We start from the raw sequence: 15,370 nt of genomic DNA, 5'->3' as shown, positions 1-15,370 counted from the left end.
AGCCATATACAGTTTTCCTTTTAATAGAAACATATTTCCTACATCATCCAACACACATTCAACATAAGATGTCTACCTCTGTATTAGTTGTTGTAACCCATAGATCACACAGCTTTTCACTGCTATACCTAGGCTTTAGATTATTATGTTTAGTAGTAGAACGTTTATTTAGTTGATGGTTTTTGGATGCCATGGACAGAATGGTCAGATTGTGACTTAACATGTGGAGGTGGGACAAGATTCCGTAACAGAACCTGCAATGGACCGTATTTAGGTGGGGAGGAGTGTAATGGAACAGCCTTAGAGACAGATTTCTGTTCAATGACACCTTGTCCAGGTAAGATTCTTATTAGATATAATTGTAGGCAAAAGGTGCTTTATACCATCAAGTTTCTTATGTACTAATTTGTGAACATTTTGTTAAATTGTTTATGACATGAGATAAAAAGGCGATTTTCAAACAATATAAGTTAAATATGATGTGTTTAGGAATGTTTAAGTTTCTGCCGTTTAATGAATGATTTTCCGGACTTTAAAAAAAAAATGAGTTAATTACATTCTTGTTCATATGTCTTTAGTAAGTAGTTGTCTCATTGGCAATCATATTTCTTTTTAGCTCACCTGACGCGAAGGGCCAAGTGAGCTTTTATCATCACTTTGCCTCCGTCTGTCGTTGTCCTTTGTCGTCCTTTGTCGTCGTTAACTTTTACAAAAATCTTCTCCTCTGAAACTACTTTGGGCCAAATTAAACCACACTTGGCCACAATCATCATTGGGGTATCTAGTTTTAAAAATGTGTCCAGTGACCCGAACATAGGGGTAAAATGTAGATTTTGGCTTATATCTCTGAAACTAAAACATTGAGAGCAAATCTGACACGGGGTAAAATTGTTTATCAGGTCAAGATCTATCTGCTCTTAAATTTTCAGATGAATTGGAGAACCCGTTGTTTGGTTGCTGCCCCAAAATTGATAATTTTAACAAAATTTTGCCGTTTTTGGTTATTATCTTGAATACTATTATAGATAAAGATAAACTGTAAACAGCAATAATTTTCAGCAAAGAAAGATCTACAAATAAGTCAACAAAACCAAAATGGTCAGTTGACCCCTTAAGGAGTAATTGCCCTTTATAGTAAATTTTTTTGTAAATTTTTGTAATCTTTTACAAAAGTCTTCTCCTCTGAAGCTACTTAGACAAATTTAACCAAACTTGTCCACAATCATCATAAGGGTATCTATTTTTAAAAATGTGTCCGATGACCCTGCCCGTGAACGAAGATGGCTGACATGGCTAAAAATAGTACTAAGGGTAAAATGCAGTTTTTGGCTCATATCTCTGAAACCAAAGCATTTAGAGAAAAACTGCTGGGGATAAAATTGTTCATTAGGTCAAGATCTATCTGCCCTGAAATTTTCAGACCAATCAAGCAACTTGTTGTTGGGCTGCTGCCCCTGAATTGGTAATTTTTAAGAAAATTTTGAAGCTTTTGGTTATTATTTTGAATATTATTATAGATAGAGATCAACTGTAAATATCAATAATGTACAGCAAAGTAAGAGCTACAAATAAGTCAACTTGACCAAAGTGGTCAATTGACCCCTTGAGGAGCTATTGTCCTTTATAGTCAATTTTTAACAATTTTCATAAATTTTGTAATTTTTTGTAAATTTTTACAAAATATTTTCCACTGTCACTTCTGGGCCAATTCCATTATAGATAGAGATAATTGTAAGCAGCAAGATTGTTTAATAAAGTAAGATCTACAAACACAACACCAACACCAACACCAAAACACAATTTTGTCATGAATCCATCTGTGTCCTTTGTTTAATATGCACATAGACCAAGGTGAGCGACACAGGCTCTTTAGAGCCTCTAGTTTATCTTGTGATGGCTATGTTTCTAATCCTTTCCTGTTATATCCACAATATGTAGTGTGTACTGATTTCTCTAAAAAGTAAACTGATTATTGTGGATTCAATTCCACAAAACCTGTAAAAATGTTTAAATAATGTGTAATTAACTTTTTTGATAGTTGATGGAATGTTTACTCCTTGGATGCCATGGACTGCTTGTGATGTCTCATGTGGAGGAGGGTCAAAGTCACGTAAAAGGTTTTGCAATGGACCATATTATGGAGGAAGAGATTGTAATGGCAGCTTAAGTGAAGTAGAAGACTGTTCAACAGGACCATGTCCAGGTTATTATTTGAAATATTGGCTGAATTAATCATTCTTTTAACTTCTTTGGTATTTGGTAAAATTCTTAAAGCACATATTGCAAAAAATTATAAGAGCTTATCCTTTTAATGAAACATTCAGTCATTCAGCTTTTAAACTTCTATCTTTTTGGTTATTTTAGTTAAATTTTTTTGTGCGTTTTTTATCATGAAGAGGGGGATGAATGACATTCGTTGTTCTTGTATTTTTTATAGACTTTTTTCTTATAAAGTTTGATTGTAAACCATTGTAGTGGATGGAATGTTTACGGAATGGACTCTTTGGCAAAGTTGTCCTGTGACTTGTGGTGGAGCCGAACATCAGAGAGAGAGAATTTGTGTTGGACCTTTCTATGGAGGAGCTGATTGTGATGGTGATAGTATAGGGAGCAGAAAATGTAATGAAAATCCATGTCCAGGTAGGTTTCAGCCCTTGGGACTCAGACAGATATGTGTACTATCAGTATAGTTCTGTTTTACTTTCCACATGTTTAAGTCTAAACTTCAAACACTTTTAATTTATTTTGAAATGAGGGAACAATAAGGGGACTCAAACAGCACTTACTTCAACTTCACCTCTGACGTATGTGGCTTGTCTTTGATTGTGAACCGTTCTTGGTTTTATCAATGATGTGGCTTGAAGGGGTTTGTCTTTTAAATGTGTTAACAAAACTTTTAAAGTTACAGTTGTATATAGCTGTTCAGTTTTTCTTGTTTCAAACAAGACCTGAACATAGGTCTGATGAGATTAAAAATGAAAGAAGTATTTTCACTTTTTTTTTTTAATTACCATATCAATAGTCAAATACAAGTTTTGGTTGAAAAATCAGTGTCAGGAAGGTAAACATTCATCACATCTATATAGAATTTATTTTTTAGTTGATGGTCAGTGGAGTCTGTGGTCTCAATGGGCTGACTGTACTGTAATTTGTGGTGGCGGTACAGCAAGACGATACCGCTTCTGTACTCCAAGTGCTAATGGTGGAGAAGATTGTGAAGGACATGGTGAAGAACTTATGGAATGTAACAACCAGACTTGCCCAAGTGAGTTTAATTTCATCATTGATTAATCTTTACAAGAAAGAAATTCTCAATTTGAATTTAGTTTTTCTATCATCAAAAATAAATATGCTACAATTTTGTAATCTCAATTAACTCTAAATTTTGGAAGGTTTTAAACTTCTGATCAAGCTGTTGAAGTTGGCAAAAATTATAAGCATTTACAGCAGAATGCAATAAGTGTATAGATACAGGTAAAATCTTTGGTAAGCTTGCTTATTAGCTGAACTGTAAAGTTATTATTGGTATACTACTCTCCTTTCGGAGTAGTCTAGTCCTACAGACATAGATTGGTTATCTGTTGGACTGATTGACTCTTAAAGAAGGGTAGTATATCTAACCTAATAATGACTTCACTATTCAGCTGGAAAGCAAGCTAACCAAAGATATCATCTTTACCTACACACTCAATGAATTCTGCTGTAACAAACTAATACAAGTAATGCATCATATCTGGAATATTTTAGTTGATGGAATATTTGGAGAATGGACAGAATGGTCTGACTGCACTAAAATGTGCGGTGGAGGGGACATGTATAGAAACAGAACCTGTATTGGTCCATGGTTTGGTGGTCAGCCATGTGATGGACAAAGGAATCAAAATAGTACTTGTAATGAACATGATTGTCCAGGTAATAGTGCAAAAATATAATAACATGTTACTGTGTATAAAAAAAGTGTGTCTGTATCTGTATCTGTATGAGTACGTTGATAGATACCAATTCTGGCTTTTACTCAACTAAATAGTGTATTTTTCATAGCATCAATTGTGAATTGATGCCATGCAAATTGGTGATGTTATCCAATCAAAATGAACTTTACAAATGATGTTGCATTAGAATGTGATTTTTATGCAACATGCCTCTAGATGTCTTTTGGGTTTTTTGTGTCATTGTGTTGCTGCCTCATTACAATATATCTCTCAAACCTAAAGGGCTGACAATTAAAATATATATCTCTCAGCTCCTTTACTCATACTTAAAAAACCTAAAGGGCTGACAATTAAAATAGATATCTCTCAGCTCCTTTACTCATACTTAAAAAACCTAAAGGGCTGACAATTAAAATATATATCTCTCAGCTCCTTTACTCATACTTAAAAAACCTAAAGGGCTGACAATTAAAATAGATATCTCTCAGCTCCTTTACTCATACTTAAAAAACCTAAAGGGCTGACAATTAAAATATATATCTCTCAGCTCCTTTACTCATACTTAAAAATCCTAAAGGGCTGACAATTAAAATATATATCTCTCAGCTCCTTTACTCATACTTAAAAAACCTAAAGGGCTGACAATTAAAATATATATCTCTCAGCTCCTTTACTCATACTTAAAAATCCTAAAGGGCTGACAATTAAAATATATATCTCTCAGCTCCTTTACTCATACTTAAAAAACCTAAAGGGCTGACAATTAAAATATATATCTCTCAGCTCCTTTACTCATACTTAAAAATCCTAAAGGGCTGACAATTAAAATATATATCTCTCAGCTCCTTTACTCATACTTAAAAAACCTAAAGGGCTGACAATTAAAATATATATCTCTCAGCTCCTTTACTCATACTTAAAAAACCTAAAGGGCTGACAATTAAAATATATATCTCTCAGCTCCTTTACTCATACTTAAAAAAACCTAAAGGGCTGACAATTAAAAAAGTCCATATTTTTGTAGTTGATGGTTTCTGGGACAAATGGAAGGCATGGGGTGTATGTAATGTCACTTGTGGTGGCGGCATGCAAATAAGATTACGCGAATGTATTATGCCACTCCATGGAGGCCAGGGTTGTGATGGTACTAATACTGATAGTCAAGAATGCAACACAAACCATTGTCCAAGTAAGTATCTTGTTCTGCTATTTTTAAACATGAAATTAAAAAATTAAAAAAAAACCTACCAGAAGTTCATTCACTGTCCCTGTATTGTTCTTCTGATATTGATTATAAAAGTACTATAAATAATTTAACCCAACTTTTTAGCTCACCTGGCCTTAAAGGCCATGTGAGCTTTTCTCATCACTTGGCGTCCGTCGTCGTCGTCGTCGTTGACGTCGTCGTCGTAGTCGTCGTTAACAATTTTTCAAACACCTTCTCCTCTGAAACTACTGAATGGATTTTAATGAAACTTAAAATGATTGTTCCTTAGATTATCCTGCACAAAGTGTGTGCTTCGTTTTTTGATCCGTCAAAAAACATGGCCGCCGTTACTTAAAATAGAACATAGGGGTCAAATGCAGTTTTTGGCTTATATCTCAAAAACGGAAGCATTTAGAGCAAATCTGACATGGGGTAAAAATGTTCATTAGGTCAAGATCTATCAGCCCAGAAATTTTCAGATGAATCAAACAAACCATTGTTGGGTTGATGCCACTTAATTGGTAATTTTAAGGAAATTTTGCAGTTTTTGGTCATTATCTTGAATATTATTATAGATGACGATAAACTGTAAACAGCAAAAATGATCAGCAAAGTAAGATCTACATATAGGTTAATATGACCAAAATTGTCAATTGACCCCTTAAGGGGTAAATGTCCTTTAATGACAATTTTTCACAATTTGTTCATCATATTTGCTAACTTTAAAAAATCTTCTCCTCTGAAACTACTGAATGGATTTGGATGAAACTTAGCATGATAGTTCCTTAGATTATCCTGCACAAAGTGTGTGCTTCGATTTTTGATCCGTCAAAAAACATGGCCGCCCTTACTTTAAATAGAACATAGGGGTCAAATGCAGTTTTTGGCTTATATCTCAAAAACGAAAGCATTTAGAGCAAATCTGACATGGGGTAAAAATGTTCATTAGGTCAAGATCTATCAGCCCTGAAATTTTCAGATGAATCAAACAACCCATTGTTGGGTTGCTGTCACTTAATTGGTAATTTTAAGGAAATTTTGCAGTTTTTGGTCATTATCTTGAATATTATTATAGATGAAGATAAACTGTAAACAGCAAAAATGATCAGCAAAGTAAGATCTACAAATAAGTTAATATGACCAAAATTGTCAATTGACCCCTTAAGGGGTTATTGTCCTTTAATGACAATTTTTCACAATTTGTTCATCATATTTGCTAACTTTAAAAAATCTTCTCCTCTAAAACTACTCAACCAAATTCAACCAAACTTCATTTGAATGATCAGTAGGGTGTATAAAATAAAGTTTGTGTTTTATTTTCTATTTCGTCAAAAAACATGGCCGAAGGCATTGTTTACCAGGTGAGCGATTCAGGCTCTTGAGAGCCTCTTGTTTTACTCCATGTCATATGTTTATGTACAAATTGAACCTGCATGCTGACATGGACGAGTTTTGACCCATTTGTTGTCCCTCTTGGTTTTATATGGGTACATGTTATTCCATATCTGAGCACAAAGTCTAACCCTGAATTATGCAAAACATTGTAAAGCATGAAAAGAATAAAATGAATTATGAAAACTATTTCGAGATTACAGCTTACCATACCAACAACCAACACTTTCAGGAAAAAGATATACAAAAATCAGACAAAATCTATACATGGTTCATATAGTCTTACTTGGTTACTGTAACACATACAAATGTGTGCAGCAGGGTTAAACCAGTTTAACATTAGCCTTTGCTGTTATACATACAAATGTGTGCGGCAGGATTAAACCAGTTTAACATTAACCTTTGCTGATATAGACCATATCATAAAGTTAACACAAATCTGACCAGTAAATGTATTTAAGATTTATAATATTCAAATGTGTTGAAGTATTGTAAATGCAAAGAGCTGAAAATCTACTTTAATTAAAAAAATATGTTACATTTTTCTTATCTTTTTCTTACAGGTTAAATGATAAATAAGGTTTTTAGTTGCAATAGTTAGACAGATTGTTTCTTTTAAGTTGCGATTTAATTCATTTATTAACCAATGCTTCCTTGCATGATAGATGAGATAGTAGCGAAATAGAGTAGTTCACTTAGTTACTTTATAGAGTAATGTGCACATATGATACACATTTAGAGTTAGAATACAAGGTCTAGTTAGGTTGTAAATGACTTACATAAGTATGAGCATTGATTTCAGAAAATGTATGAAATATTTATATGAATTTTTTTATATATTTGTATGCATAATTATATTGATATTCATAGAAATGAATCCAGCTAGTGATGTTTAAGAGACAATGTGTGAATTATTTTGAAAACAATTGGCATTAGATATATAATCTTGCCATTTCATAAATCTAAGTTATGATGTAGTTCAGGAACATATATATTGTTAGATATTTTGTTCCCAATGTATTTTCAGCAGTTATGGTATACATTCAAAATTGCATTACCTATTACCTACAAGTAGTACATGTTTATTCCTTTTCTTGATCCTTATGAACTAAATGTGTTATGTATTAATCAGTTGATGGAGAATGGAAAGAATGGGGAAAATGGAATCACTGCAGTACAACATGTGGCGGTGGCATACAGACCCGCAATAGGGAGTGTATAGAACCACAGTATGGTGGTGCTCCTTGTCACGGAAACAACACAGATTATATGTCTTGTAATGACTTTGAGTGTCCAAGTAAGTCAGTCTGTTATCAAGTAGGTGAATGCATATATGAAATATTAAAGTTTAATTGAGGACATCAAAGACATTCTTAGTTTTAGGGAAATATTTTATCTTTTAATTTAAAAGAAACAACATAGATATATTTCTGGTGTACCCTTAAATCAAAATTTTAAATTTAACCTGTTTTAAAAATGAATATGCACTTACGGTATTCAGTTTTCTGTAAATATATTAAGATAAATCATAAAAAAATTTAATATTATTCATTAAACTTTAGAAAAATAGTAATGAATAAATATTTCATAAATGCAAATTCTCATATTTTGTTTTGTTTCAATTAAGAAATAATTGATGTAAGCTATACTTTATTGTAGTTTTAACATGGGTAGGCATTATAGTCGTTATTATTTTTGCCCGAGCGAAAGTGAGGGCTAAAATAACATGAATATAATGCCTTCACATGTTAAAACTACAATAAAGTATAGCTTGCATCAATTATTTCGATTCTGATTGGGACAATTAAGGTAATTTCTATGTCCAATATGTATAAGTGTAGAGTGTTTGTATAAGCTCTTCCATGAATCTTCCTTTTTTGTTTGTAAACAAGCAAACGACAGGCAATGTGATTTTTCAGAGGGGAGGTTTTGAACATCCAGCATGAACGTTTGTCGTATCTAGGTCAAATATATCAATTTCTAATTGCAACACATTACAGTAACGATACATGAATTAGTAACAACATGTGCATCATTTAAGACTTTGGATGTGTTTTAAGTTAATGAAATATATATTAAATACATGCCAATTTGCTAAAATTCATTATTCTGCAGTAGTCAATTTACGCATGTGCAAACAAATTTTATTGGATTTAGAGCATGGGTTTATTCACAAAGCCAAAGAAGCATGTCATATTAGAATTAAGAAATAATTCATGGGGGCTTGAATATATCGTGATTTTACCACGGGTTGGCCCTTTATGACAAATATTTTACCCCTGAGCGATAGCGAGGGGTAAAATATCGGCATAAAGGGACAACCTGTGGTAAAATCTAGATATATTCAAGCCCCCATGAATTATTTCGATTCTGATAGGACACATACGGCAATTCTTTTGGATCGAAGCGCTCTAGGTGTAGGCAAATATTTGCCGTTCCCATAAATAAACGCACTAATAAACTAGCGTAAAAGAACGGAGCAAACTGCATTAGTGACATGCTTAAACTATTTAAAATAATGTATTTAGACAGTTTTGAATGAATTTGAATGATAATTTATTTATATGTCTTATATGATGTACAATAAAGGGCTTTTGCCACATTTTAGCATCATTTGTGTATGTTTCCTTGTGATGATTTTCGGATTCACAAGCGTGTATTTTCCCGTAAAATGCTTACATTCTAACGTCATTGTTCTATGACGTCGGGTATCTCATTCATAAAAAAGCATATGACGTGGGAGTACAATCGGAACAGCACTGGCAATATATTCATATTTTACCACGGGTGTGTACTCAAAGCGTTTGAAGGATGTCATGTTAGAATATCAAACTAATATTAATTTTATTAAATAATTTTGATAATTAGATACTTAGAAATAAAAAGAAAGCATCCATTTTATACCATATATGGGTCGTTTTCAAAAAATGTCGAATTTTCAGTACACCCATGCTAACTTTTTAATTTCTAATGGAAATTTCAGTTGTAATGGTTTAAATGAAAGCTTGTCGGATTTGTGATTCAGAACATTAATAATAAACACACCTTACATCTATTTTGATAAGATTAAACTACATTTAAGACCCATTTTGGGGGTATTTGTCTGCGTACAGTGTCAGAAAAACACATTTCAAATAATTTTTTTGCAATTTTCTGATCGCCTTGATATCTGCAAAAGGGACTTTTTAAGAACGTTTAATATTACTCTAACGAAAAATCGTAGCTTCTATATCATTGTATGTAACATATTATCTACAAACTAAATTGAATCTGCGTACAGGAGGTTAATGTCTTTCCTGTTACCGCTACTTAAATCAGCCGTGAAATTATTCTCCCTATGAATATTGAATCAGTCAGTGTTGATCTCAAAAGTGCAAAATAATCTTTACATTTAAAACGCCTCGTTTCTTGAACGACAGTGTAGAGAAAAGAAATTTCAAGAAGTTTAGTGAAAAAAATATAGCGTACTTTTTTTCATGTCTATGCTGTTACCACCAATTTTGATTAAATACACCAACAGTATACTTGTAAAAAGTGCAATAACGTGTTGGAAACCAAATTCACAATAGAAAAACGTAATCACTTCACCAAAGGGAGTAGTTATTTCACAACAGCAATCAAAAACGAAGAAATTTGTCTATCCTGTTATGTCTATCCTGTTACTATTGTTGCTATGGTTACAGTAACAGGATAGACAATTGTAGACAAAAACGTCGTTAATTTTTTTATCTGAACATATAGGTGCAAAACGAATGAAATATTTCGTTGTTTGAAGGCATCTTAAGGTTATAACGTATTAATCTTCCCAATTAAGCATTCACAGGTGCAATACTGATATCGGTAACAGGATAGACAAAAAGGTAACAGGATAGACTTTTATATAGTAATATATCAGAAACGTACGTTCCTGTTACCAATGAAATATAGAAAAAAGTAAACTAACTTGTGAGGGATTTACTTGATGTTGGGCTTATTTGAAAGGGTGAAAAAATGCCGAACAATATAAATTGCTATCTTAGACTTGCATTACTGGTGGTAATTTTTACAACCTTTGAAAACCAATTTTTAGAGGCATTTTTCAGTACAACCTTTTAAATTGGCAAATAATCTATTATATTACAGAATGAATATATATAGAAGTTTATTCTCTTGAAAACCATCTAATTGTCTACGTAAAACAAGCTTAACATTTTATCTAAACCTTTTCTTAATAACCCAAAATTTCTTTTGAAAATGGTAACAGGATAGACAAAATAATGTACCACCGATCAAAAAATGTTTCAACATATTTTTGTATGACATCATTAAGATTGCATCTTTTAATATGTTGTTCTTAAAGTACTGTTTGTTTTGATTTGCTTATGTAGAGGGTTGTTTGAACAAGTAACTTTTAATATTTTTTTCAATTTCAAAATTCGACATTTTTTGAAAATGACCCATATTATCATTTAATTTAAACAGATGAAATAATTATTAAATGTGCATCAATGTAAAAAGTCTTGTATTTTTTCTCTCAAGTTGACGGTGTTTGGGAAGAATGGGAGTCATGGAGTGAATGCACCTTAACTTGTGGTACTGGGACACAGTTTAGGAATAGAACTTGTGATGGTCCTTACTTTGATGGTGCTCCTTGTAATGGGAGTGATTTAGAAACACAAGACTGTAATACACACAACTGCCCTTGTGAGTAAATAGAATGTTTACATTAAGACAGACAGAAACAGATTTTATGTTTTATGGCTCACAGTAAGAAAAGAACTTCAAAGTATGAAGAGGATGTTTTTTTAATTTAAAATTTCGGTTGCATTTTTCTTAGAACCTACAACTAATATCTTCCTGAAATTTGCTATGAGGCTTTTATGCTTAACATTGCAGTGTCTTTTGTCATTTAAACCTAACTACCATTTCCTTCTATTTAAAAATCAGTTTTATTAAGAGTTTGAACAATAATGATATGGTAATTTGATTTGCACAATAAATCTCCTAAAGAAAAAGAGTGGGATAATGGTAAAAAATCATGTCTTAGTTCTAAAAGCATTCATGCTATAACAAAATCAATCTTAATATATTTAAATTATTAAGTGGATGGAATCTTCAGTGAATGGAGTGACTGGTTCCTCTGTAGTGCAACATGTGGTGGGGGAGAGCAGTCAAGGAACAGAACATGTACTGGTCCATACTATGGTGGTGCTCCCTGTGAAGGGAGGTATAATGACTCACAATCATGTAATGGGCATGAATGTCCAAGTAAGTTATGACTTATCTATAGTAAACGTTAATCACAGTTGAAATACTCTAACAGAAAATATAGATATAGGAAGATGTGGTATGAGTGCCAATTTGACAACTCTCCATCCAAGTAACAATTTATAAAGGTAAACCATTATAGGTCAAAATACATGTGCAGCCTTCAACATGGAGCCTTGGCTCACACGGAACTACAAGCTATAAAGGGCCCCAAAAAATTACTAGTGTAAAACCATTCAAACGGGAAAACCAACGGTTCAATCTATATAAAAACAAGAAACGAGAAACACTTATGACCCACATAAACAGACGACAACATTGAACATCAGATTCCTGACTTAGGACAGGTGATGTTCACTTACAACCAAAGAGGAAATATTTTAATCATTATAAGATTTCAAATAGTAGTAGACTTTCTGGATACTCAGGAGATAATTGGGTACCTACCATGCAAAAGTCAATAACATACACATTACCTTGGAGATTTCCTCATGTATTTTTTGCAAATTGATGTTAGATGATAATCATCTCTAGGTAGACCTTGAATACAAAAAGTTGTGGGTTAAATAACAACCATTATAATAGTTTGCAAATGAATTGTCAATTTCAACAGGTGGTAGGCTAGAATGTGAAGAAAGCTTTAGATTATGGATAGTATCATTAATTTAATGCTCAATGGCAGATATGCCATGATTGAAGTTAAACTTTTACAGTGACTTGACTGTTAGTGTTGCTCTCCACCAGTTGCAACTTATTCAAAATTCTCACCAAATTGCAATTTGTTTTATAAAATCAAATTGTTCAACTGGTCAGAAATTTGAACTAACTGCTGTAGAAAACAACAGCCAAGTCATGAAAGTGCAAGGTGATAAAATAAAACATACTCACAATCCTATAACACTTTAACTCCACTTTAATGATGTTGTGACAAAATCATTCCAACAGTTTGTATAGGTATATTATAGTCATTTCCATGCTGAAGGAACTGTTATTATTTTAAATTGCTATAAAAATGTCCAAACTAAGCTTTCATATAGTTTTTCTTTTGAAAAGTATTCTATATTCATAAGAATCAGACATTATGTGAATTAAAACATTTCATATTCAGTAAAATATGTGTAAAATTGCAATATGTTTGTACGAAGTTTCCATGGGGAGATAATCATTTTTTTCTTTCAAAAAGTCTTTATTCAAAAGAATAATATTTTAAGTTATCTCCCCATGGAAACTTATCAATAGCATATTGTTATTTCACACATATTGTACTGAATATATGATATTTTATTTAAAATGATATTTGATTCTTATGAATATATAATACTTTTAGAAAGAAAAACTATATAAAAGCTAAGTTTGGACATTTTTATAGCAATTAAAAAAAATAACAGTTTCTTCAGCATGGAAATGACAATAATATACCTAGACAAACTGATAAACTAAATTTGTCACAACATCATTAAAGTGGAGTTAAAGTCTTAAAGGATTGTAAGTATATTCTATTATATCACCTTGCACTTTCACATTTTGACTGAACAATTTGTTCAATATTCTGACCAGTTGAACAATTTGGTTTAATAAAACAAATTGCAATTTGGTCAGAATGAGTTGCAATTGGTGGAGAGCAACACTAACAGTCAAGTCACTGTAATTATTTAGTAGTAGAACAGTTTTGGTAGGCTAGAATGTGAAGAAAGCTTTAGATTATGGATAGTATCATTAATTTCATGCTCAATGACAGATATGCCATGATTGAAGTTAAACTTTTAATTATTTAGTAGTAGAACAGTTTTGAAATTTAGTATAATATACACCAACCTTAGGTAAAAATATATAACATGAACGTATAATAACCTTAGTTACTAAGTTTCAAAGGATTATGTATTTGTAGTTGATGGTGTGTGGACAAACTGGACATCTTGGGACACATGTAATGTAACATGTGGTGGTGGTATCCATTGGAGATACAGATCATGTGATGGACCTTTCTTTGGAGGGGCTAACTGTTCTGGACCAGCAGAAGATAGTCAAACATGTAATGGTCATCCTTGTCCAAGTAAGTGTCCCTCTCTAAGTTCTTAAGCTTTTAGTTTGAAGTATGTCTAAGATACAGGATATGGTAACAATGAAGTCTATTTGTTTCAACTGAAGCAATGTTTTTTTAAACAGTAGATATTTTATGCTTTTGATTTGATTTTATATCTTTCCATTTGAGAAAATGTGCTATGATTGCTTTTTAATCTCAATTACTATACTAACCAAACCTTTACAAACCCTACAAACAATTTTTGATAAGCATACATTTTTTTTTATTCATAATTATTACTATATCAACATCAGGGTCTTTTTGTAAGCATTTGATTTTAAAAACAAATCTTAGTAAAGTTGACATGCAACATATAGCAACTTTACCTGACCATATAGGAAAATAGGTATTTAGTCGGATCTTAACACGTACTTGTGATTTGGTTAAAACCGGTTTTGTTCAAAATATACGAAGAAATGTCGAAATGTTCAGGACTTAATTAAATCCGTATTTCGGTAGGATGGTGCAAGCATACGATTTTTATTGCGTCTTACACTTTGAGAAGCGAATAATCTTCAACTACTTTATTCAAATATTGTGTAAAAACGTTAATTTTGAGCTATGAAAGTCAAGTGGCTCGAGTATTTTTCTGAGGAAGTTTTAAAAAATTGCAAAGAAATATTTTTACATTGGGTTAGCTTTCATTAGTCTTAACTATCTATAGATTAACAACTTTTGGTTATATTTATAATTTAGAATCATTATTGAAGGTGGGGGACGATTTCGCAGATAATTAATTATATTGATGTGCCATTTGCATGCAAGAGTGACATTTCGTTTTATTATGTGCCAATTCGAAAAAGTTATGCGAGTATTCTCTCCCCTTAACAGGTTCATTATTTTATAATTAAGTTTAGGTTTCTGATATAATTTTGAATAATTATAAAATGTATCAATTCAATATATTTCAGTTTTTGTTATTGGTGTATCAAAAACATTGATGTACGAATATAATTTCATAAATTTGAAACGTTTAAAATGATTACATACCAATATAAAGAACCGTTCATCATTTTTGAAAAAGACTATGAACGAAAATCGACTTATTTATCTTCCCTTGGTGACAGATTGATTGGGAAATGAACCAGCGTAATATAATGGTAATCACAGAGAGGGACCACCAAGCAATTTTTAATTGTAGCTTATTCAACGTTAAAACAATTTTCCACTATAAACGAATGTAACTTTATACAAATATAAGGACTTTGTTAGCTAAATCTACAAATTGTATTAGATATTATGATTTTTTATTGCAATAGATTAATATGCTACAACATAACAAAATTAAATTTTCACTTAAACTAGATGTTATTGAAATAAATAACTTCTATCAAATGTTTCTTGTCATCTATTTTTTTACAGAAGTTGATGTATGTTAACTCATTACTTATTGAATAACTTAGCACTAAAGTATCATTTTTAGTAGATAAAACATAATCCTTAGTATTTTACTGAATAAAGATCCAAAGGGGAGATAATTCAGTAATTTATGAATACATGATCATTTAG

At 31.8% G+C, this 15,370-nt stretch overlaps 1 protein-coding gene across 1 annotated transcript in view; it reads left to right on the top strand.

Moving 5' to 3' along the window:
- The window catches only part of LOC143068235 (SCO-spondin-like), a 65,150-nt gene that overhangs the window by 33,936 nt on the left and 15,844 nt on the right, over positions 1–15,370 (top strand). The window contains exons 17-26 of the mRNA XM_076242136.1: positions 173–337; positions 2,039–2,203; positions 2,476–2,640; positions 3,101–3,265; positions 3,748–3,912; positions 4,957–5,121; positions 7,664–7,828; positions 11,050–11,214; positions 11,614–11,778; positions 13,667–13,831. Of these exons, the coding sequence (XP_076098251.1) occupies positions 173–337; positions 2,039–2,203; positions 2,476–2,640; positions 3,101–3,265; positions 3,748–3,912; positions 4,957–5,121; positions 7,664–7,828; positions 11,050–11,214; positions 11,614–11,778; positions 13,667–13,831 (1,650 nt within the window). The remainder of the gene's footprint in view (positions 1–172; positions 338–2,038; positions 2,204–2,475; positions 2,641–3,100; positions 3,266–3,747; positions 3,913–4,956; positions 5,122–7,663; positions 7,829–11,049; positions 11,215–11,613; positions 11,779–13,666; positions 13,832–15,370) is intronic.

Source organism: Mytilus galloprovincialis, chromosome 1 (genome assembly GCF_965363235.1).
Source record: "Mytilus galloprovincialis chromosome 1, xbMytGall1.hap1.1, whole genome shotgun sequence".
In the NCBI taxonomy this organism is placed as follows: Eukaryota; Metazoa; Mollusca; class Bivalvia; order Mytilida; family Mytilidae; genus Mytilus; species Mytilus galloprovincialis.
This window is presented reverse-complemented; position numbering and strand designations above follow the sequence as displayed.